The following is a 26190-nucleotide window of genomic DNA, read 5'->3' on the forward strand; positions in this document are numbered from 1 at the left end:
AGAAACTATGTTCATCTAACTGCTTTCCCTGGTTTTACTCATTACTACTGTGTAAATTATAGAATTTACAGAGTTCTATAAATTCTAAAGACAGACCCTGACTATTGTGTTTAAATGGAGTAGCTTTACACTGCAGTTTCATAACCAGTTTAATATGACACAAGCCAGCTCAATCATCAGAGTCATCCCACCACCCCCTCATTCCTGGGTGATTATTTCCCCACCCATAACTGCAGGCACATGAAGTCATACGGCCTTGCAATGAACTCAGGGAAGTCATCTGACATAATTAACCAGGGGAAAAAAAGCCAACAGCAAAAGAAATTATATTTAAACCTCCTTTTTCCAGCTTGATGTTTTTTCAAAGAACCTTCTTAAGCTGCCTGGTCGTTTTGGGGTTTTTTACTTTTACAGCACAAGAAACAAGGTTCGAGTCAAGAAAACACTGCCAAGAATTTAAGGTAGTAGTGCTACCTTATGCAGACCTAAACTAACATGAAATGATATCATCATCATTCAGCCAATTCTGTGCACTCCGAAGCGATAATAACTAAAATGAATACAATGCTACTCAAAGCAAAATGAAAATAACCTGCTTAAAGTAAACCAATGAAATATGAAGTAAAAAAAGCGTAGCACATAGACTGCATGTCATGTAGAAACAGTAAATTGCAATGCCAGCAGATATATCTAAGGCTTAAGAAAAAAAAAAGAAGTCTGTGAATTTTTCATATACGACAAAAAGCAAATTAACTGTGTGATTTCACTCTGTTTCCTGCATAAGTAAGAAAATAGACAGGTATCTTGCATCATAGGAATTTACCTTAGCATTTGTTATTTTTTCACCAAATAAAGGTGACTTTCACAGAGGGTTAAAGTTCATGAAGTGAGATACTGACAAATGCAGGCACCTACATGCAGGGTGCTTACATTCTGAGGGCTTTTGCTTGGAGGCACTGTAATTCTGTATGCACCCAGTTTGTTTCTTCACAGTGGCCAAACTTTGCAGTTTGCACATCCCACTCGTACTCTCTGAGCAGTGTGAGCAGCTGACTTGCACCAAAGCCAGGTCAAGATCCACAAGCTAAACATTCTTTAACACACTTGGCACTGACAGCACTGATACTCCTTTAAAGTGTTTTTTACTCCTGGTGGTTTTTTTTATGGGGGAGGAGATGAGGTTAGCTCTTGTATTCTACAGACTATTGGATGGCTCATCCTCACAGGACAGGGAAACATCCCTAACTAGCAGAAGGATAGACCACTTCATCCTAGGCTATTTTGTGCAACATATCTTTCACTTCTCAATTTGAACCTCTGCTGCTGAATTGAAAGAAATGCAAGAGTCATGAAATTTCTGAGCTATAGAGAAGCAATGAGCATGTCCAACTAGCCAAATATTTAGGGTATTAGCCAAGGAAGAGAAAATCCCTATTTTCCTGTCTGCACTCCAAAATCACCTTCTGTTTTTGCCTTTCTTCTACACCTTAGTGATTACTGGGTAAACTATAGAAAATATAGATGTTGGAATGAGATGCTCCTACCACCTTAACATCTGTACTGTAAAATCAGACTGTATCTCAGCCTGAGCCACCTACAACCCACCATAACTTGTTCTTCTGATCCATACTCCCTGACAGGTTCTGGAATCCTTTGACATGCTGAGTTGGATGGGATAATTTTGAGACAGGCAATTTCCTTTGTTCATTACGATATTTGTTGGGGTGTTTGGTTCCATCTGGGGGCTCTGATCACTAAAAATTCAGCGCTGAGGCAATCTGTCTATCTGGAAAAGGTCTGCCCTTTTTCTTGCTGGTTTCTGTAAACTATTTATACTGTACATTGGGGGCCTAAAATGCAGGACCATAATAATAATAATGTTTACTAAATAGTTAATAATTGTAATCACTATTGATATAGCCATAACAATAGAAGTAGCAACTAATTTCAAATTTAAAAGCCAAATTATAGAATAAAGTTATGGGGAAAGAGGAAACAAGATTTATATGAGGACTTCTGCCTTCCAAGCAGATAACTTCTTCAACAGAAAATATGTGTTGATCACTTCAAGTACAAAATCAACATCTTATTCTACATCAAGTTCTTTCTTTCTAAAGTTCTATCATATATTTTTTTTGTTTGAGACACATTTGCTCTCTCAATATTTATTATGAGTAAGGCTGTGATATTTATTCTTCACAGGCACACGTTAAGGTTGAAAATTTATTGGAGGCAGAGATGCTAACATCTCAATGCTAAAGCTCCATGTTATCCCAATTTTCCAGGGATTTTGTCAGTAATTAGTATTCTTCTGTGTCAATAAATCATTTATATCTTCATTCTCAAACGTAATTTCAGCCAAGAGAGAAACTGTAATAAATACTTATTATGCACATTATATATTACTAATGAAGAGGATGATAAATTGCTATTAAAAAAAAAAAAGTATTGTGAAAGTCTTGCTGAAATATAGGTAATAAATATTACACTTAGAATAAAATTCTCAGGTAATAAAGCATTATTATTAAATTTCATATGCCCTTCATACACACAGTGCTCATCCAGTAAAATTCTACAGGTTTCTTCGTGCTCCATTGAATCCAGCAGTACTTCAGACACTGATATCTGTAGGAGCCACGTCAAGCTGTGAATGAGTCAAGAAAGAAAGACATCTAATGTGATTTTATGCATCAGCAGGCTCTCCCATTCTCCCACATGATGTCAGGTCTGAAATAAAAGAAAACTGTCCAAGGAATATTTAGCAAAATCAGTCCTAGAAGAAAATGGGAAGAATCAAAATTCTGACCAGAGGTCAGCATGATTGTCAGAAAGCTGCGATAGCGTCGAGCAGAGAGCCAAGTGCGACGGTGTTGCCAACAGGGCAGGGACCTCACCAGCATGAGATCTGCTCCCATGGCTCCTGATCAGAAAGGGCAGAGCAGGGCCTGAGCAGGGTCACAGCTGCAGGATGGCTTGGCAGGGACACGGGAATGGGGATGAGCCGAAGCTAGGATGGGGTGGTGGTTAGGATCAGGAATGAAGAGGTAGGAGGCTCAGGGATTCCTGCCAACCAGCTCAGGCAAGACCAAGGGGAAGAGCGGCAGCCTCAAAAGAGGTCAGAGTGAAGACAGGGAGGACCTTGCCTCTCTCAGCCACTTGCACACAGTTCTGCTGCATGGCTGCATGGCTGCACAGCTGCATGACTGCACCAGGCTGGACCCCAGCCCATGAAAAGCCCTTCAAGTGGGTGGGTGAGGGAAGACTTGCACACAGGAAGGCTCTGAAATGTTATGCTGTTCCTTCTTGGGGTTTAATCCCATGGTCATCAGCTATAAGACAACATTTCCAGAGTGAAAGACCAGATACCAAAGCAATTACAAGATGTAAGACAAGTAGAATAATCTCTCATATACATAAAATACAAATTCAAATTTCTTATAATCTCAAAAAGGAGAAATATTCTCAGTGAACATCTGTCAAAGAAAGAGTTTGACACCAAGTTCAATAATCTTGGATATAAATAACACAAGATGGAGAAAGACTGACGTTAAATGCAAAATCCTTAATCCAGCAAATTTAAAATCAAGGATTTTAACATTGACAGATGTTAGGCAAGGTCAAAAGTTGGAGTACAAGCTCTGCATTCCCAGAAAGCTCAAGCAGATTTTCTAAATAGCAAATCAAGTATATACAACAAAAATCTTTGCTCTTTTGAGAGTATGTGTATTCTACCAGACATTGGAAAGTAGATGTAAAAATTTTTTAATTAAAAGAGGCTATTTTAGCATCATTATACACTGATTTTAGATACCAGAAATGTCTACAACAGGATATCAATTATCGCCTTCCAAAAAACTTCAATACTTTGATGAGGTTTAATTTTAAGGTCCTTCACATTCACACCCTAAATACTTCAATATTTTAGTGTTATCCCTCAAAATGTTTTTTTTAGACAAAAACACACATTTTGGTCCTGCCTCCCAAGTCACTTGAACTTGTGAGTCAACACAAAGAATGTTTTCTATTTGGAGAAAAATAAAAATACTTACAGTAGTAAGTACATTAGATTACCTCTTTTTCTCTTTAGTATTACTTTAACCAGATTTTTTTGTCATAAAAAATATCCCTTGTGTATTATTCTATATTTTTTTAAACAAAACCAAGTAATTCTTTCCTTCCAAGCCAATATCACAAACCACCTAGTAGTTTTCCTTCTTTTAATATCTGAGACATGTGGTTTAGAATTAAAATGGTCATATTTCACTTTCTCTATGATCTTTTGGATATAGCATTCACAGCTTATTAACTAGGGATTCATTGAGCCATATGGTGAATAGTAGCTTTACATCAGGTACAACTCAGTCAAATAATTAAAAGTTGCTCTGTTTTAAATGCACTTTTCAGTCCCAATGACACAGGTGAAGATAATGCTTACTTAAACATTATTCTACTTAAGTGCACTTAATATAGATTCATATCCTGACTTGAGCGGCAGCTAAAATCCAAAAAGATGTGTTCCCAATGTCATTATCTTTTAATCAAACACAACATTGTGCTAAATAATGAAGCAGGGCTCAGATCTCTCATAAAGGAAGAGCTCCTTTTCTTTTTCAAAATAATAATAGGGGTATACCAGCTGCAATTTACACTTTAATAGTTTCTGATAAAACTCTTGTGCTCAAATAAAAGCTCAACAAAAGCATCTTAAAATTTGCAATCCAAATGGAGTTTGCCTCTTCAATTTTTTTATTAATGCAGAAAAGTCTAGCTGTGTTAAGTATAGGTTGTCAAATTTTGTCTTACTCCCAAGATGACAAACAATTTGCACTATATCTAACATGTATTGCTGAAAATTTTCATGTTCTTAGCTCTGAAGTGCTTTAAAATGAAATAACAAAAAAGTACACCCTCCTTTCCATTATCTGCTTTTATATTACAACAAAAAGATTTGATATTTTTATTCTTATTTTCAGATATTTGCTGATACACACAAAGAAAACCCCAGATAATTTGGCAACTTAAAATACTCTTTACAATTTTAAGAGGAGTTGAAATGTTTGGGAAATTCTTCACTGTAGAGATGTCAAAGAATTCTTTACATTACAACTGAAAGTATAATCTTTTCACTTTTAAATATTTATATGCAAGAGATTTTAGATCCAGTATACCAATACGTGTGTCTATACTTGTGAAAGGAAGGTCAGTGCCTTAGCCCTATTGTAGCTTATTTTTAAACACGAGACCAAATTGACTAAACTAAACTTTTCAAATGAAAACATAGTGTCTCAGTTTGAGACAAATTCGGAGGAACGTCTGAAATGAACGTCCTCTGATAGAAGGCAGGTTACAGCCACCCCTCTCTTACCAGGTTAGGAAAGAACTTTCCTTGGAGGAAAGTGAAAAAAAAAGTTATTTATTTAACAAGCAGAGCGCATGTAGGCACAGGAGAAAAAAAAAAGAGAATAACATTAAATAATAAAACTTCTCACTGTGGAGAGAATTTGGCAAAATTCAAAGCCTTTGTGGATGTGGCTCTTTCCTTTCCGGAGCTGGGGTTCAGTGTGGGCCCCTCTGGGCCATGGTATAGGGCCTCCTAATGATGTTTTGGTGTTGCTGAACAGTCTAGAAGAGAAGGAGAAGAAGAAGCCAAAGTTCCAGGGAAAAACTCTCTTGCCTCAGCTTACAGACTAGCTGAAAAGCAAAGGAGTTTAACTCTCCATCTCTTTCCTGAGAAAAGGAGCCAAGAGCTGGTGTCCTGGGTTGTAGTGTATTCTGTTACCATCCTCATGAGCTGTTGAAATCAGGTGGGGCAGTGTTTCCTTGCCTCCTCCCCCCAGACTATCTTGCTGTTAATTGCCATCATTGTCCTGCCACATGACTCAGAGATAACTCCCTCCGGATTATCTTCTGTTAATGAGCCTAATCAACACTTTGCCTCATGACTCATTACCCCATTGTGAGATGCTCCACCCAGAGGGAGGAACCAAGCATCCCATCGTGGATATAATCTGAGATTCTGAACACCAGAGACAACACCTTTCCACTGGATTTCTAGAGGACAGGAGCTACACAGCCACCACTGGACCTTCTGAGGAGGAGTAGACCCTTTTCTACAGGATCACTACTTCAGAGGACTGTAGTCACCGTCCTACCAGACTGCTACCGCCAGCCTTACTAACAGGGAGTCAGGTTGTATCTTGACTCTGTCAGTTTGAACCAGTGTTTTCTTTTAGTTTTTTCCTTTTCTCACATTTGGCATTAAAGATGAACTTAAATACAAATGATCGGGGCTATTTATAAACTTTGCAGGTATGTGTGCATTATGTTGTGTGTTATATATGTGTGTGCATTCTGAGCACATCAAGGATTAGACCATTTAAGGGAATTTGGCCTGGAAATTCAGGAACTTGACTTGGCTTAAGAGTAATGAGAAGTACAGCAGGTTCAATGCAGATCTCACTGCTGAAAAGTCGATACATATGGGGACATAAATCTAGGCACCTCAAGATTTTAAGAAGAAGCAGTCAGGCTCCTGCAGGGTTTCGAGAGCAACAGAATTAAGCAGTATCCATCACAAAAATTTCAGAATTATAATTTTGGGCATTTAGTGTCTAAATTTCCCTTGTATGAAATAACCCTTCTATAACTTATTTCTGTCTGATCTACAGTCTTCAAATAAACTTCATACCTATTTTTATAGGTGCATACAAAGTTTCACTGTGAAGCAGTTATAAACCAGGTCTCAATGAATCCTGTTTATCACTCCTCCTGCATTGATACTGTCCTTGGCAAATGGCCTCAGTCAGTGATGCAGAGAAGTTCACGTTAGTATTCAGCTAATGTGCAATTGGGACCCCTAATGACTCATGCTATTATAAAATTGACTGAGATCACCTAAAGGAAAGAAACAAGATCATTACAAAAAGCTCAGCATTCTCCCAGTCTTGTAATGCTTGTGCTCTGAAGACAGAATTCCCTGTTAGATACTCTGAAATGTGTAATGAGGGCTGTTGTTGCAATTTTGATGATATTTGCAATTGAGGAGTCTCTAGCTATTCTAATTGTTCTGCTGTTTAGAAAAGAGATGAAGGCCAAAAAAAGGTCAAAATGAAATTAACAGATAAGCAAAAATTAGAGATGAAGATGCTACATTTAGCTCAGTCAGAATAACACAGTATTTTTAGGTCAGGGTTAATAGCAAGTGTCTGAACTCTCCACCCAGAAACTGCTGTAGATGATGGATTAAGTTTACTGGTATATTTTAATAGATTGGAACAGCAAGGAGTCCTGGTATTATCTCAAAGATCAGCGTTTTCTTATTTCTAATTAATCTAAAGCCAACTTGACATATTGTCATAGTTTTAATGAAATTTGAGGTTTGATATTCAGAAAGAGAAATCAGAGAAACCAGAATGACAGAAGAGATTTCCTAAAATGAAGTGGTGTCTAGTGGTGACATTTATTTACACCATGAAGATTTTCCTTACTTTACGCATAACTCCTGGTTTTCTAGATATGTAATTTTGTTGTTTTTCCAACTGAATCTTAGGCATCAGTGAATGCTCTTTATCCAAACCCTGTAGCAATGACAGGAAGCCCGCACTAAACATGTCTTATGGAGAAAAGAGTCATGCAATTCCAATATATGATGGCTAGTGAGCATACAAAAAGGTACAGGTTGCTCAAATAAATAAAGCCATCTACTGAACACCATCAACAGCAACTTTCCTCAGGAGAAAAGAAGAAAAAGTTATGATTAGTAGAAAAGTTAGACAGGTGTGGCCAGTTAGAATATTACAAAACATAATTTAAAATCCAAATTAATGTGGTAGCAGACTTAATTATTTCTATAAACAAGTAACAGAATAGTAATGAGGGCTCAGCTGTTCATGTACACTGTATTTGATCCCTGGGTTGGGAATAGTTTCTGTTTTCAGTCCTGCATTGATATCCTGTACTAAACTTTTATTCTGATGTTACTCAGAGTCAGAAGGTTACTCAATACAAATGAGCATAAAAGCACATTACATAACATACATTGCAGTTCAAAGACAAAGAAGAAGGAAGAACATATAAAGGTGTGGAAGAAATTCCTCCCATTTAAGGCATTGAAAGAAAGAAAGAGCTGGGATATCTGTAAAGTATTTGGATAGGATTTCCTTCTACAAATAAAGGCCTTTCTTTATAAAAACACTTCTGCAGATGCAGCATGAAGAAATCAACTTCTGAAAAGTCAGATATAATGGAAGTATATAATAGAAGACATAAAATTGCTGCATAACAAATAAATAAATCCTTGTTATCTTTTGCATTTTGAATATTTTCACATTTTCCTGGTAATATTTAATTGCTTTATTTTTATAAATAGTATATGTTCCAAAATATTTTGTTTGGTTTTAACACTAAATAAGATTAATACAGTTTTTCCCTAATTTAATCTTCTTGTCTGATGCAATATATAAAATTTAATTTACCTCTATAACTAATGCTTGGTAGGAAATTTATTCATTGAGTTATACCTTTCAACATTTTTCTTGCAGGTAATGGAATATATAAAAATAAATCACATTTCACTCAAGCATTTTATGGTATGCTGTCAGCAAATGTCCAAAGAAACACAAACGTAAAGCATTAAAAGTGAAACCATTAACTTGCAGATAAACCATCGAAACTTCTCATTTAAAAAATGATTTGTAAAGGTCTAATGAACTGTCAGGGATAAGAACTGAAAATTACCACATATTATATTCTTCCTCATCTCTAAAATAAATACAACCTCATTTCATTTGGGCACAAAAATAAATTCCACTACTTCCATTTATAATTTTAAATCATAGAAAGGGTAACTATAACAATGCATGAGCAAATGCCTTTTTTCACCTTCATAGACTAGGGAAAAATGTGAATATATTTCCCTCACTTAAATAAAATCCATGTCTGAACTGAGATTAAAATTAGAAATTTATTCCTGAACACATAAATATGACAGTACTGTATTTAATTTCTGATGACTATAACTGTCATGCTTGAGCTGGCCTTTCATTCTCTAAAATAGACTTCTTTATGTATCACACCACATTACTGAATACTGTTAATCTTCAATATATTTAATGCATTAGGCAAAAAAAAAATTAATTTCTTGTGGGTTTTACTTCAAGTAAGTATATTTGAGACAATCATTTTGGTCTGACTTATGGAAAAAGCCCCACGAATAAACCAATCCACCACAAAACAAACCAGAAATTTTGTGGAAATTTAAACCATGCCTCCTGCCATAGGAGCTACTTTATAAAACATAGGCTAGGGCTTTTCATTCATAAACATTTAAGAAGGAGATAATTTAAATTCTGTTGTTTTGTGGGATTTCACTGTTATTGTTTTGGGGATTCCTTTTCTTTAGTTGTCTATGTGTTGCCCACCCCCCTCGGCCACCCCAGTTGAGTAAGAGACTGTGCAATGGACTTTGCTGGGAGACTACAAACTACATGTTGTTATTGCCAGGCTGTATGAGACAACAACAGCATTTCTTCAGTACTAGAATAATTTTGAACTTAAAGAATTTCTGTCATCCCCTATGGCTCTAGTTAGAATTAACTTACTACATTTCTTTCAAAAGCAATGTATATCCAGCATATATGGGAAGAAAAGTGGGAGTGGAGGTTGCATACCTCTCAACAACTCCAGTGACCAAATCTTTGGAGTTTCTGAAATATATGCAATCAGGCTTGTTCTCAGAAACTGGGAACATCAGAGAAGTCATGCCACTACTGGGAAAAGAAATCTGAAATGTTATTTGACAATTATGTAGCTACCATGTACTATTAACACATTTTCAAAAAAAAAAATCACTTTTTTTTCTTAAGTAAATGCTGTTAGTATCTTTTCTACCTCTTTCTCTGCCACCCAAAGGTTTGTTCATTTTGGCATTTCTGTGGATTGAGAGTTTTACAGAGCAAAGGAAAAACTCATGCAACAAGTGGAAAGGTTTATTGAGAGCAAAGAGGATGGCTTCATTTTTCCTCTAAGATCAAACTGAGTATTTCAGGTAAAGTAGGAAATCTAGAGGTTTCTCCTAACTTCAGATCTTATTCTGAAGCCTTTTTTTCAGACCTTGAGGAAAAGAACAGGAAATTTAACAGAAGCGGATCGGAGGGAAGATTTCACAAATCAGTTCACTTGCAGAGATTTAGTCCTCACCTTTTAATAAGTATTACCAAAAAAACTCCCAAAACAATAGAATGACAGGTGGTTTTTAAATTTCTATTTTATTGTCAGTCAGGCAAAGAAATTCTCAGTATATATCTAACATAGACTATTGAAACTGTGTAAAAAAAACAGGTGACTGAGTTATGATCACTCTACTACAATATCCAGGCAAATCTTTCTTCTACCTTACTCAGAATTACTATGCAGTTGATAGTGCTGGCACGTTCACAGCTACCATGTGACACGACACTTTTTCAAAATCCTCAGAAGGTTACTCAGTCTCATCACATAGGGGCGTGAACTACAGCAATACTACTGAAATACTATTGCTACATGGCTGAAGTTTCTGCAGCACCAGCAAACTTACCTCACCACAAAACCCCACTAACACTTGCTACTAAAATTAATGGACTACTAGAGGAAAATAATGGAGGGGTGGGAGGTGATGTCAGTAAATCCAAAATTCTTGTGAGCAAATCCAAAATTCAGGGATAGTTTCATTATGACAATGTATGATTTCAACTCCTAAAACACCTGGAGAAGGTTGGAACAGTACCATCATCTGAAGAAGATGCAGTACATTCCATTCACCTTCTTAACCTTTTGGCTGGGAGGGGTGGGTACTGGAAAGAAAGGGTAACATCATACTTCTTTTTCTAAGTTTTCTAGCTATACTGAATCAAAAAGGCACAGCTGTGGAATTAGAGCTTTTCCTAAGAACCTAAATACATACAAGTATGCATATGAAAAACTTCTTGAAATATGCTATATGAAAAACAGTCAGTTGTGAAAGCAAATAAATTGTATTAATTATTCATAGAGTTTAGCAGACTTTCTAATCTGACCTTTGGATTCCTGATACTGCGTCTGTAATACATCAAGAGTAGTAAAACTAAATTGATTGTTAAAAAAAGAAAAAAGGATAAAAAAACCCCCAAGCTGTTAAACTCTTCAGCTGATTTGTAACGATTTAGTTGCTCTGCGACCTCCACAGTTTTCAGTGTTACACAACTAGGGAACAGAGTGCACGCAGAACTGACCTGAGCCACAACAACGCTGGGGTTCAGGGGCCCAGTGTCTGTTAGGTGAGACATAAGGCACGTCTGCTGTCACCTCTGCAGCATCCCAAGGACAGCACATTTCATGCAGGGAGAGAGATTTGCTACGAGTGCTGTAGCCCAGGGACATCTGAGAAATGTGCATTGCAAGAAATCAAGGGAAGAGAGAGTGAAAGAACATCATTTATAAAACAGCTTGACTGAGCAAGTAAGTCTGATTACCTGCACCGTGCAACTATTGTCACGACGGCTCCGCGGGGAGCACATTCATTTGTCACTTCCACCGTACCGTATCTCAAGACATACAAGTATTACATGGAATGCATCCCTCAGCAGTTGGCTAGCAGCCTGCTTCCTGGCACATCTCAAATCCACAGATAAATGCTCAGGAGCAGCACGCTGCTCTTCATCACCCTATTTCTAACCTCTTGCAAAGTGTCTGCACACAGGCTTTATTTCACTGGCTTTGGGTTTTCCCAGGTTACTCTCCGTTACAGATATTTGCGTTTGAAATAGGTGAGAGTGTTCCTCCCGGGACTCCAGGGCCTGCGGGACCCTGCCAGGGCCAGGGTGCTGCCAGAGGGGCACGACCCAGAGCGGGTCAGGGTGGCATAGGCAGAGGGAGAGGTGGAGCGGGGTAGGGTAGTGTAGCCAGAGCGGGACAAGGTGTAGGAGGAGCGGTTCAGGGAGCTGTATGGAGGGCGTGTAAGTGTGCCGTAGGTGGCACGGGTCGAGGAGTAGCCCAAGCGCCCCTCAGGGCTCCACAATGATCGAGAGGTGGGAGCCCACGTGGAGTGGGAGCCCAAGCGAGTAGTGGTGTCTCCCCACTGAGAACCGCACAATGAGCGAGACGCGGAGGCACCCACAATCTGGGAGAGGGAGCGAGAGATGGGAGCACAGAGGGAACGGGCTGTGGCACCTGCCAGGGGGCGAGGGGATGGGGAGCACGGGGGGCAGGCAGCAGCTGACGAGTCCAAGGGCTGAGCGGCGGGGGAGCTGGCAGGGCGGGAGCCCACGGCCACCAGCGAGGCGGAGCTGGGCGAGCACAGGGAGTGGGCCGCGGGGGGCCCTACTGGGCGGGGGGCTGGAGAGCACAGTGAGTGGGATGCTGGGGGTCCCACGGGACGGGGGGCTGGGGAACACCGTGAGTGGGATGCCGAGGCGCTGCCCACATGCAGCACTGTTGGGGTGCTGCTACGGTCAGCAGCACGGGGCACTGGGGAAGCCACTGGGGAGCACATGCTGTGGGCTACTGCGGCACTCAGGGGTTGGGAGGACAGGGTGGCCGCTGGGCCACATGGAGGCTGGGTGGTGGGAGAGGGTGTGGAGCCACAAACAACATGTGAGATGGAGGCACCAGGCACTGAAAGGGGAGTTGGAGGTTGCATGGGATTACCGATGGTGTGGACTACTGGAGAGCACATGGAGTAGGATGATGGAGCAGACATAGGGACTGCCTGGGTTGCCCCACTGGGACTGGGGCCAGACATGAAGTGGGTCAGCAATGCACTCACCGCATTATTCGCGGGGACAGAGACAGAGTAGGACATTGGCCCCCCTCCACCTCCAGATGGGTGTGTGGGAGCAGGACCTGTCTCAAACACCACATGAGGCATAGGGGTGCAAACAGGGTTGGATGCTGGGGCTGGCATGGAGCTGTACATGGATGGAGGCATTGGAGCACACGTAGCAGGAGGCACGGTCTCACATATGACACGGAAGCCAGGATCGCATCCTGTCTCAAACCCAGGATTGATGCTCGGATTGAAGCCTTGGTTGCAGATGGAGTTGCACAAGGGATGGCCTGCAGGGAGGTACACGAAGTCGTACACAGGCTGCCCCCCTGCGCTGCAGTTTGGGTTGCACACTGGGATACATATATATTCACACATGGAGTTGAACGCAGGGTCTGCCACAGGGACAGGCCCAGAGCCATTCATGGGGATGGAGCCATTCTCACACACTGGGAGTGACCCGTTCTGGCTGACGGGCAGGACACCATTCTGGCCTGCAGAGCAACACACTTCGGCCTTGGCACATCCCTTGCAGTAGGCAAACTTGTGGCACCCAAGGTTGGCCAGGAGCCGGTGGCTGCCAAGCCTGTAAGGTGTGAACTCCACGATGGTCCGTGCCTGTTGGTTGGATGCCAGCGTTCCCAAACTGGAGCAAGAGAAGGAAAATAATTAGGACCCTGGGTAGCTCAGAGACCTAAGAGCTACCAGATGAGTGCATCAAATTAAGTTTGATTTTGTTATGACATATTTTAGAGACAAACTGCTAGGACAACTTTGTTATTCTTGTCTTCTTCCAAAAATAACGTATTCTCTGTTGTGAAAAGCATGGTAAAAACTTCTGTCCCAAGAGAAGATTTGGAAGACTCCCATAGTCAATTCTGTAATTGGAATTGAAAAATCATTTGTGGTACTGTCTTGAATTCTCAAAAAATGTAGCACCTTTCTGCCTCAAAGGTGTATTTATTGCTTACCAATTGCAGCAGTTTGATAGGGCGGCTTTGTGGAATCCAGTTCATTATTATTCAGTGAGAACAATTCCTAATTTCTTCCCCTCAAACTAGTCATACTTTTGTCAGTTCTCCTTGTCATGAAGACAAGCAATGCATATTAATGAACAGCTACTTTTCCTAGAATGTTACGGCATCCTGGAAGTTTCCAGTTTCCTGTGATTAATGTGTTATGAGCTTAGAATGCATACTGCTATTTCTCACTGTCGTTCTCTAATCGTTCCTATACGTGGCTACTGCTGGTTCATTAATATTTAGGGAATTTTATTATAAACTCAATAGGACTGTAAGGGATGGGGGACCCAGCTAGTAATTCTTGTAAAGACAAGAGTGCAGATATTTGATGCATCCACTTAAATTAAATCTTGAGAAAAATGAAGCAGCAGCATATCTTGCCAGGTTTAAATGATGATCAGTTTCAAGAGGAGTGAGGCTTTTAATGTAGTCTCAAAGTAATAAGAGGCAAAAAGTCCTGTTCATGTGCTAAACACCAAAAAAATCAGAACTACTGTCTCTCTCAAAACCTGTTCTGATCTTGCACACCTTAGTCAAGCCCCAATATTATCCCCATTTAAAGAATTGATGAACTTACTCAATGGTCATTGGCTCTTTGAATAAACCACAGCCTTCTAATGTCATTACGCAGTTCTTCATGTCTTCCTGGAGAGGATTACAGAATGAGATCTCTGCAGTACATGGTACTTTCAGTCTGGGTTGGCTCAGCAGCTAGTTAAAAAAGAAACAAACACATTTTATGGTTTTTTAATCCTTACAAAATTAACAATGAGGTAAATAAATGAAAGGAAAAAAACATAAAAAAGGATTATTCATACACATTTCTTTCTGACTTACTTCTATGATCTCTATACATTACTAAGTCAACTTTTACTTTACTTTAAAAATCACACCAATCTTGCTAAATTAAGAAAAGGGCAATAAGATAAAAGAAAAATGTAAAGTATTTCAAGCTTATTGAAATACTACTTAGGAAGTGGCCAATAAGGGTCCCCAAGTCTGTTCCTTAGATCACAAATTCCATAATTAAAGTTCCTTACCTTTACAATAACAGGTGGTCTGTTGACCACAATATCCCTGCTCACCATCAGAGCTTCTCCACACTCTGGGTCTGAGACAGCTACCACTTTCATAATGTTGTGATCACAGAGATAACTTCCATACTGATTATATGATATACACAGAGGAATTTTTTTCACTGTAAAACAAATTTATTTGAATTTTTTTTCTGAATTTTTGATTAATATTTCCACTTGCCTTCTCCTAAAGTTTAACTTACACTTACAAATGGCTTAATTAAATATTGAGTTATCATGGAATCGTTGAAAATAGACAGAGTTTTTCCTGACTTAGGGTGATACATTGCTATCTGCAGCAATCAGTTTCACAGTTTTCAATTCATCTATCAGTGAATTTGCAAGGAGATTATTTGGTTGTTTATTATTATTATTATTACTATTATTATTACTATTATTGTTATGCAAAATTTGGAAACTTTCCTCCCAGTGCAATTCTTAAAGCAATAATTCAAATATAGGCAAATTAAAGCCTGGTAAAATAGAATTTTAATATCGGTATGAAATTTTGTCTTACAATGATGCGGTTTAATTAAAGCAATCTTCTTTCTTCCAGAAAAATATATTAACCATGGAAGCAGGTGTTTATATTCTGCTACACATTCGCACTTCTCAGCATATGGTATGTCTAGGTGCTCTAAGAAGTGTTTTACACTGGCTGATATCATCTAGCCAAAGAAAACATTGCTTTTCTGATAGACAATTGCGGCTTTATCTTTGTATTGAGTATCGAATTCAGAATCGAAATTTTAATGCAATCATTATTTTAAAATACCATAAAAATCTCTAAACCTTGAGAAATTAAGGAAAGACTACAATTTACCTCTCACTATACATGTAGTATTGACATTGTGTTGATTTTTGAGTGATCACCCTAAAGCGAATTCAGCTGTCAAGATTTAACACATTTCACTTCCCACCACTATTAAGAAGTCTTCGCAAATCCTAAAATCCAACTATCTCTTGAAAAGAACAGGGTATTAGACAATTTCATCCTCTTACCTTCCCTTGGACCCAGTGTGACGTTCACAGTGTCTTTCCAAAATTGATCCATTGGGCAACCACTGTAGGTTATAATTTGTGCGCACAAATTAAACTTCAGGGTTTTGTTCTCATTACGCAAATTTTCAAGCAGCCAGTGCAGTTGGACGTCTTCACCATACATTGGGCAGTTAGCCATCTTTAACCTCATGTTAATTCCAGAGTCGCTCAGAAATGGGTTTTTCAGAGACGATAACTCTCTCTCTATATGACAGTTGGAAGCATTACAATACCCTGGGTGAATTCTTCTGTAAGCCCGGAAATAGGCTTCTTTGTTTTTCACAGAACCTGTTGAAGAAGATACATGATAATGAATCTGTTGGAGGCACAAGAACCTTATTATTATTCTACCTAAATAATAAAGATCATTAAATTTATTGCTTCTCCTTCCTGGAACCTAAAGTAGCAGGTTGCTGTTAAACAAATGCACCAGATAATGAAATATGAGATACAGCAGTCTGAATGCACAGAAGAAAATAAACATCTCAGGGAAAAAAAAATTTAAAACCGTATTTTACTTTTAAGTAGTTAAATTTAAAAATGGTCATGTAAATCTCAAAATGTATTGTTAGTACAAAACTCAAAATATAACTCTTTAAAAGGATAAGGGTGAATATGAGATGCTACTAGTTCTCGCAAAAGGCAAAATATGCCATTAAAACAAAGAAACTATCAATTGTTTTCCAACCAACCAACCAAAAATTAACCAAAAAAACCCACAGAGCTTGCAAATGTACAATCAGCTGTGATCTACTGTTCATTCCTTTATGCAATTTTGCTGGTTGAACTCCTCCCTTCTATTGGAATATGAAAACCAATAATCTGTGGCCCAAAGTGAGAACAGCAGAATATGCTAATAATACATGAATTTAGTAAGTAAGCATATTTGCTTACAGACCTGGCACTAGAAGCAACAAGTAAGGCTTTAATCCTAGGTTTAGAAGAATTTGTGGGTTTTTTTAGATTCTCTCAAGTCTGCTAATATTTTAAACTATTGTACAGATGAGACCAAAACATATGCATACAAACAGTGTTATTGAAAGGGCTGGAAGGCATGTCCTGTGAGGAACAGCTAAGGGCTTTGGCTTTGTCTAGGTTGGAGCAAAGGAGGCTGAGCAGTGACCTCATTGTTCTTTGCAGCTTCCTGAGAGGACGAAGTGGAAGGGGAGGTGCTGAGCTCTTTTTCCTGGTGTCCAGTGGCAGGAAGCATGGGAATGGTTCAAAGCTGTGCTAGGAAAGGTTCAGACGAGACATTAGGAACTATTTCTTTATTGTGAGGCTAGTCAAACACTAGAACAGGCCGCCTAGAGAGGTGTTTGATGTGCCACGGTTGTCAGTGACTTAAAAAGAAGTATTTAGCAGTAAGTTTCAACTTTCAGTCAGTCCTGATGTGTGAGGCAGTTGGATGAGATGATCATTGTAGGTCCTTCCAGCTGAAATATCCTATCCTATCCTATCCTATCCTATCCTATCCTATCCTATCCTATCCTAATTAGTATGTGCTTTGTTTGAATCATCTAAATATATTTAGGAGTTTAAAAATCAAGATCTTTGAAGAGAAAAGCATCTGCCTCTTTCTCAAAAATAAAAGACAATTTCAGATTGTTCTGCATATTTTAACACAGGAGGGATTACTTTGATACTTTGATATGATTACCCTGTAAAATTTCCTCTAACCCATTTAATATATTTTCATCATACCTAGCTCATACTTGTAAGCTCCAGTGATATCTTCAAATTGCTCACTGCCAACGCTCTTGGTGATTAGACGTTGTCCACATGGCCATGTGTCACAGAAAAATTTTGTTCTTTGGGCATTGTTTTGGGAAAGCCAGCCAACATAGTTTGAATTTACTCGAGAAAACATATGATGACCATCATAATCCAAGTCCAGTTCCCCTTCCCTGATGCTTCGAACCCATGTAGGACCACTGCAAGCTGAACCTAAATAAGAACAAAAATGTTATAACACATTGTAACCTGAGTAGTAGGGGAAACTCAGCAATGCAATCTGAGGAAAATTATTCCAACTATAGTAAAGTTACCTCTGCCTGTTTCCAGAGGTGTTGGATCCAGACACTGCCAATCACCACAGCACTGATTTATGTCTCTGCGAGCCATCCAAGATTCATTCCAGCAGTGGTATCGCCTGTAGAATGAAGGAATATACAATTAAAGATATCTCTTGGATTAGCAGGTTTAATGCCTTATGACAGAGGAAAATCATGTCAGAGATAATTTTTTAATCAACTGAAGATTTTGTGTGTTTAATGATGTTTGTGACAGGAGTGGTTTTGTTTGGTTTGTATCACTCAGACTGGAAATTGGTTCCAGAGCCCCACAGACCTGATTGCAAGACATGCTTCTTTTAGTTGATAACAGGCCAACACAGATCTTTTGTTTAACAGGAATCAAAAGGTTTATAAGAATGAAGCCATCAGGATGAAGAACATCAGGAGGACAACATAGTTATCAACCAAGTGATTATGACTGAAGATAATAGTCAAAATTAGTGATAAATTTTCCCTAGCTTTTCATGATATACAGCTACTAAGCTACTAAGTTTGATAGCCTTATTTATTTCTGCTGAGAAGGGTAAGCAGGCAGCATGGATTCTCACAAGAGGTTTTGCTTTTTTCTTTTTTGAAAATCTACATTGAGCAGACTACCTCTGTAGTAATTTCATGGTTTTGAAATGTATTATTAGGAAACTGAAGAACATTACCCCACTGAAGAGAGGTCCACCAAAGAGAGACACTGATCTGCTAAATTTATACCAGTTTTCCTATCATTTAACATTTTTAAAGGGCAAAAGAGCTTTATATTTTTCTTATTTACCATAGCTTGTCTTTGCCACACAGGTTTTTACCAGAAGCGTCAAAAATCTCATTGATACCAAGGGGATTCTCAATTGAGCAAGGAAAACAGAAGCTTGTGACAACACGGCTTGGAATTCCCAAACACCTCATCACTGTAAGAAAAAAAATATGAATGACTCATTACAAATTAATCAGGCAAATCCTTCATTTATTTTATAAATAATTATATTCTACTTTGCGGTTATAGAAATACAATGGATAGGAAGCAATACTTGGGATGGAGTGATTCTGTCTTCAAAACTTCTTTTTAGTTCTTGAAAAGCAGTCTGATAAAAGCCTAGCTGAAAGCAATGGTTTGTTACTCTTCCAACTTAAAATAAAAACAAAAAAACCCCACAAAACCAGATGTTTTAAGTTCAGAAATCATTAACCTGATTCTGTTTTAATAAAACTTCTTTTTTTTTTTTAAGTAAATAGTGTGATACATATAGATTCATCTACAGGACTTCAATGTAACTTTTGTCAATGTAGAAGCAGGTTCAGTAAATAAATGGTATAAAGTTGGAACTCAAATCTTCTGTCTGTAGAGTTTAGTGCACTATTATCTCATCTTTTGCATTAAAAAGGAGAATATAGCCTGATGCTTCTGTGGTTTGGAGGAGACATTACTAGAGATCTTCCTGTTCATAACTTAGTGTTTTTTCTCATCCTTCAAACATCACCCAAAGCATAAATTTTTGCTCCACAATGGGGTTAGACGACTAGACTAGGTGACCTTTAAAGGTCCCTTCCAACCCCAACTATTCCATGATTCGGTGATGCTGCACTTGCTCTGTGTTTTAATAAAAGTTCCGGTATTGATAACTGCATAATATAAAGGTCACAGAGAAACCAGAACTGCTTTTCTTGCTCTTCAGCCTGTCCTGTATAGGAAAGCAAAAGGTTGATAATAAACGCTATATCAGGAGCATGAGAAAAATATTCAATTTCTTTTCTAGTAAAATGCTTATGAGTAAAATTCTTCAAGTAGTTTTTGGGGTCAGAGGTTTTTGATCCTTGTTTTCTCTTCTTTTTTCTATAAACTAGGTAAGGACAAACTGAAATATCATACCTGTGCACATTACTGAAGCAAGCGATCCACAGTACCCATATCTGACTGGCCTGCATCTGCCACTGTACCACTGCTGTAGAATAGGGACACTTCCGTTCCAGGAAAATGGCTTTGTTCCTTTCAGGTAATCATTGTTTTCTGGAATCTTCATGATACTGCTAGTGGTATGGCTACTCATCTAGAAAGAGAAAAGAAAAGCAACCTTTCCAAATAGCCAACCATGCCTTCACATTCTAAGCTTGTCTCAAAATCGTCAGAAATTAGTGTTCCAAGTTTATTTTTCCTGTGAATCTGAGCACAGAAAGGATCTTCCCTGCTCCCCTACTGTGTTTGATTACAATGCAGTTTGTCCTATAATATAATGAAGTGTGACCTGATCTATTCAGAGGTCTCACATCCCTACAGGTCTTACCATGTGATTCACCACCATGCTGACATGCACAGGGTCATTGCGCCAACAGTGGTCACGATCAGAGCCCTGATGGTAACTCGCACCCATATCTAAGATCTTCAAGCAGATATCCAGAATCCCATCTTCAAACTGAGGAAAAAGAGGACAACACAGGCATCATGGTATGCTGACGTTGATTAAGTACCTTTCTTGTCAATAATCCAGTCTTTTTCACTTATATGAGCTGCCCTCTCTCCTCTCCTGCCCTTTTGTTTTCTTTTTTTAAATCAAGCACAGCTCCTAATGATCTGCATGGTGTTGCCTGTCTGCCTGAAGGAAAACCAAAGGCAAAAACATATCATTTTTACTTATGTTTGGCCAATGGAATAATTTTCCTTCAGAAGCACAATATTTGTTTCACTCGTTTCCAGAACATTCTGCAATTTCCCTGATTTTACTAGACAAAACTTTGTTCCAGTTATTTGAGCTACAGTGAAATTCTCAGACATTTTGGTTTGTGTATGCATAATCCAAGCTGCTCCTAAAAACCTTTGCACTACAAATAGAGCATGCATTTCTGGAAAAATACAGATAACACTTCATTTGTCAGTGTATGGATGACATCTATTTCTGAACACGTCTTCAAAAAGTACCTGTCCAAAGTGCCATGGTCGAGAGGTAATGTGCTTGTGAACTCCTTCATACAGTATTCCATGCTCATTCAGAACATATTCTTCTCTATGGGCCTGATTGTCCATATATACAGGGTCATCTGGAAAAGATGAAGAGCTTTCATTCAGACAAAATATACTTTTCTACTTGCTTCGTTATCTTCTGCTTCACTGGATCCCTCTTTCCTTTCCTAAGAATTTTTGATTTATACTTTTAATCATGCTGAAGATTGTGGCCTCTTTAAGCGCTCACAGACAATTCATTCCTACTTACAGCTAGATAATATCTTTATTAAGTCTCTCCCTGCTGTAGAACACATGAATGGAAGAGCTTGCAATTTATCTTCACACTAAGCTGTTCTACGAGTCAAACGCTCAGCACATAGAGTTGTGTATCTGATTTAGATCAAATCAGCACAGACAATGTGAATATTTGTCATGTAATGATTTTGGCAATGTCCTACAGGCTCCAGAATTGCTTGCTACCAGAGCCAGATCTACAGAATTTAATTTGTATTTGTACTATATTATTTTATGGTGATAACACAGTATTCACAGAATTACAAAATAGTTGAGGTTGGAAGGGACCCCTGGAAGTGATCTGGTCCAACCTCCAGCCAGTTTCCCAGGCCATATCTAGAAGGATTTTGAATATCCCCAAGGATGGAGACTCCACAACCTCACCTGACTGAGCCAGTGCTCAGTCACTCTCGCTGTAAAAATGTGTTTCCTGGTGAACAGAGCAAACTTCCCAATACTTTCTATCCTGTCAAGACACTGTAAAAGTTGTGGGAAAAAATTATACCTCACTCCTACTACCACTAATAAAACAAATCAAAACATTTGCTTGAGACAGTCTTGAACTTGGAGGAAAAAATAAAAAATAACAACGTTAAATCCCTCCTTGCTTTTCATTATTTCTGTGACTACATCCTTTACTTACCATCTAAATAATAAATATCTTCAACATTTTTACTCATCCCTAGCTATTTTTCTTAAAACCATCTGACAACACTAAAGTTCTTACCTGCACACCAAGGGTTAAAAAGGACATAAAAATCTCCAAGACACCGCTGATATGTGTGACCACAAGATGTGATCTGCATATTGAGAATATAACGGCCAATGCAGACACTGGAGGGAGGAAACACGCTGATACTGATGCATTTTGGCTGATGAACTTTGTAGGAAGCACTCCAGCAGGTTTGGTCTAGACATCTGCCCATTGGGAAGGTGCATTTTGTCTCATTTGATTCACAGGGTCTGAGGCCTTTTCAGGAAAATAAAAACCACTTCCATCAGACTAAACAAAGCACATGTAAAAGGCTAGTAATTTTCTTAGGCATCATTTGCAAGGCGAAGCTCCCAAGGGTGGATTTCTTTTTCACTTGTCACTTCTCTAGCAGAGTGAGAAAACTTTACATATTAGAAGAACTGCCTGAGTTAGGGGAAGGTAGTCTCTTCACAAGGAACATGATTGAGTAGATTATGGGAATATGAAGACTATGAAAGAAGTCTTCTGAAGATTGTGAGAAATATTTCTATACAGCAAAGGACTAGGAAAGACTACAGAGTGTTTGGGAGTGACTACCTGTCTCCACGGTGAAAGCAGCCTGGTCCACGGAGTCATCCCATTCCCGATTTTGGAAACGAGCATAAAAGCTGAAGGCTTGCCCTCTCCTTATTATCTGTCTGTCAGTTCCGAAGAAATGGGTATTATGTATTTGACAGTTGGAAGGACAGTTCAAGTCGACTTCTCCCAGCTCAATGACTGCAGGACAGAGAAAGGAGCACAATGGAAAAACCCCATATAATTAAGTTCCCATCTTTGACTGTGGTTAAGATTAGGTGAAAGAGGAGACAGTAATGAAAGAGAGAAAATTCTTTCTAAATTCATTCAAAACTTTGTTCCAAATTCAGCAAGACTGAAATTGAGACATACATCCATAAAAATCCCTTTACAAGTTCACCACTTTCCTAGCTTGCAGATGGAAACTTGTCTGAGTCTTTGATTTTTAAAGCTGTGCTACAAGTTTCACTTCTTTTAAAAAGTGTCTGCTTTTTAATACCTGATGCTGAGGGACAATATTAGGATCTCTACTTGAAAAGTTGACTTTGCACTGTAATATTATCTCCACGCACTACAACATGCTGTCTACAGACTGTTACTTTTCAACCACAGCTAGACAGTAAATGTGCACATGCTATTGTTTGAGACATTTGGGTTTGTTTTGTAAAAGAAATAAAATAATAAAGTAAATAGAATAAATAAAATCTTGATAAAAATGTATGTATTTAAAAGCTTAAGTGGCACTCTAAGTGACTTACGAAAAGAAAATAGATGTATATAAATATGAAACTTTTAACTGCTGTTAAATACACATGCAAATGTCTCAGTCTGCATTCCCAAAGTCATAAAAAGTTTGCAGATATCTTTGAGGAACTTAGTGGAAAAGGAAGTATTCAGAAATTGTGACATTTCAAAATGCTGACAATCTATCCCAGGTGCTGTGATTAGCTTGACAAAAATTTTGGCTGATTCCCCCTTGGGCATCCTGCCTGCATATCAGTCATTTCATAGGAGTAATTATGACACTGGTGCCAGAAGGATGGGTGGCAACATTCATCTTTACTTATTTGCATGCAACTTTTTATTTTCAAAAGTTCTTCACTCTAATTGAAGATGATGGGAGCCACAGATTCTCAGCAGTTTTGGAAATTGGGTTTACTGATGTACAAAGTCTTGTATATTATTATAATTCTAAAGGGTTAAGGTTGGTCCTGCTAAGCCTACAGAAAAATCTAACAATGCAACTTCTCTAACTTCATGGGTACTGCATTGAATACAGAATTAAAATTTAAGGAAAAATAATTTTTCCCATCCAGAACCAAGGGTGTATCCACATAAGGGGAGACTCATAGCTAAGCCCTTGGGACCAGGAGATTTTTAACATAAGCAAGTGGAGTTTCCCAGGATCACATCCTGAATTAAATAATAATTTAAGTTAATGGGGGGGGGGAGGGGAGGAGGTGGCGGAATAGGTAGGGAAGGGGCAAAAAAAAAAGGCATATTTTTCTGATTTGTTTTCCTTGAATAAAAATAATCTTTTTTTTTATCTAACTATTTGAATTTGATGATGAATTGGTCATTCAGATCTTCAACAGAGATCAGCAAAACACGCAGAGCTGGGCGCTACCCATGATAAAAATATGCACACTATCACAACAACAACCAAAAAATACAGGAGTGCATTACATCATTATTGCTCATGAGTGCAACATACCTGCTGACAAGAAAGAGCAACAGAATTGAACTGAAAATCTCATATCTCAGTGACAGTTGTCAACCATAACACAAAGTATTCTGGTCAAACCGAAAGTGCTTATAGCACATGGCAAATTCCTGCGGCCAAGAGCACTGAAAGAACCTGATCCTTGCCTGGTCTCTGGAGGTGTTTATAAACCAAGACAGCTACTCTTCATCCACTCAGTAATCCAGCTGAACTGGAACATCAGGGAGCTGTGTTTCCCAGGGAAGTTCTCTACAGTCAGCCCACAGGTTGCTTATCAGATTTAAGTATAGCAACTGGATCACAAAGGAGGATTGCTGTCTTAAGCAAAGGCAGCTCAGAAAAAATACTAAAGGCAATTCAGTTTCACATTTCTTACTGGTTTTCTGCTTCTGGTAGAAACCTGACCATCAGTACCAGTCACAGGTTTTTCTCTATCAATTCATATTTTGCCTTCATTCAAGGCAGACTACTTCAGGTATTCATTGGGAAATTGATCCTCACAGAAAAATGCTGAAACCTAGCACTTTGTACTTTATGCTTGAAATAAAATGTATTCTTTTCCATGCTATTTCCTCTTCTCAGAATTGGCTGTTGTTTCACCAAATCTTCCCCATACCTCTCTTTTTCCTTCATAATTGTTTTTTTCAAAAGTTGTTTTTTCCCCTTTCTCACTAGTTCCACAAGAACACCCAAACGTACAAGTCATCCCTGGACTTGATGCCATACACAAAAACATGTGCAATTTTTTAGGTCTGTACACATGATCATCTAATTATTACTGCTTTCAGTCCTGGTTTAAGGGATATTAAAGTTTCAAGACACTTACCTTCCATTTTTCTTCCACATGTACTAGTATCTGAAGCACAGTACTGGTGGAGATTCCAGCTCCTCAGCAAGACGCACTGCAAGGTCTGCCTGATCTCCTCTGCGAACCAACCTAATTTCCTCTCTGTAACACTTATATTCAGAACTAAGAGGCCATCACATGTGTTGCATCAACAAAAATACCAGTTTTAAAAGAGGCCCCACCCATGTGTCTACTGATGCTCATAAATGATTCATTTTTACTTCCAGCATTATTAGGGAGAGTCCTGCGGCTGAAGGGAGGGAAGAGATCTTGGTACCTTACCTATAGCACAGTACTCTCAGTCTCCCACAGCTTGCCCTCTCTCAAAATGATTTTAAAGCCAGGATGAATCTAAACACATTTCAGGGTAAGCCATTATTTGTAGCCACCCAAAGCTGCCTTAAATCCCAGCACCTACTGTTCCCTTCTGGCTAGACTTCTTCAGACAGCTACGGAAAACAATAAGGAACACTAGACTAAAGTTGAATTTACACTCTCAGAATATGATAAGCAGTGGACATTTTTATCATAATATAAGCAGAAAGCCCATCTTTCAGAAAGTCTGCACAGCACTCCCTCCAAGGGGAGGTCAAAACAAAATTATCAGTTACAAACTTTTCCAACTAAATTGTAAAACATGCAGAGAGCATGCACTAAATTGAAGTTGACAATAAAATTTAGCCTAAAAAATTACATAAGTTATTTATATAAGTTACATAAGTATTTATTTCCTAGCACACGGTTTTGCAGCTTCTTAGCTTACTCCCCCTCCCTTCCCCTGAAAGTATGAAAACCATTTCCAACAATATCTGTGAACAAAAGCCATGTTAATACTTTAACACAAATTTTGTGTTATTTTATCTAGGTTCCAGGCATATTTTATAAAATAAAACAAAACAACCACAACAGTGTTCTCTTTGCACTCTCAGTGATGAGACTTTAGCCTGCAAATAGGAGACATGGAGTTGAAATTTCTTCTGGCAAAACCAGAATGAACATGTGCTACAGTTTCTTCCTATCCTTCTTATGCCTCTACGCCAAGCTTTACTCCATAAGATATATTTTGAATCCCTCAAATTTATTCTGCTTTGGATTAAAAAAACCCCTAACTTAAAAGAAAACAAAAAACAACCCCAGACAA

At 38.6% G+C, this 26190-nt stretch overlaps 1 protein-coding gene across 1 annotated transcript; it reads right to left on the bottom strand.

Moving 5' to 3' along the window:
• Positions 1 to 10246: 10246 nt before the first annotated feature.
• LOC121666596 (protein-glutamine gamma-glutamyltransferase 5-like) lies at positions 10247 to 25196 on the bottom strand. Its single transcript, XM_042032345.1, has 13 exons — positions 25029 to 25196; positions 22501 to 22680; positions 21937 to 22179; positions 20892 to 21010; positions 20260 to 20388; positions 19848 to 20025; positions 18756 to 18888; positions 17963 to 18066; positions 17619 to 17861; positions 15879 to 16205; positions 14841 to 14998; positions 14378 to 14511; positions 10247 to 13424 (listed from the first exon to the last, which is right to left on the bottom strand). Exons 1-13 carry the CDS (start codon positions 25033 to 25035, stop codon positions 11756 to 11758), a joined length of 3624 nt encoding a protein of 1207 aa, XP_041888279.1. The 5' UTR covers positions 25036 to 25196; the 3' UTR covers positions 10247 to 11755.
• Between the last annotated feature and the right edge of the window lie 994 nt (positions 25197 to 26190).

The sequence above is a fragment of the Corvus kubaryi genome, unplaced genomic scaffold (genome assembly GCF_017639235.1).
Source record: "Corvus kubaryi isolate FWS band 111438036 unplaced genomic scaffold, C.kubaryi_AGA036_p1.0 132, whole genome shotgun sequence".
Taxonomy (NCBI): Eukaryota; Metazoa; Chordata; class Aves; order Passeriformes; family Corvidae; genus Corvus; species Corvus kubaryi.

Bases quoted from the DNA above. Each gene is read 5' to 3' on its own strand.
- LOC121666596 (XM_042032345.1), bottom strand. The intron at 14,999-15,878 runs GTAAGAGGATGA...TTTGTTTTACAG, and splicing joins CACACTGGGTCCAAGGGAAG to TGAAAAAAATTCCTCTGTGT. The intron at 14,512-14,840 runs GTAAGGAACTTT...TTTTTTAACTAG, and splicing joins GACCACCTGTTATTGTAAAG to CTGCTGAGCCAACCCAGACT.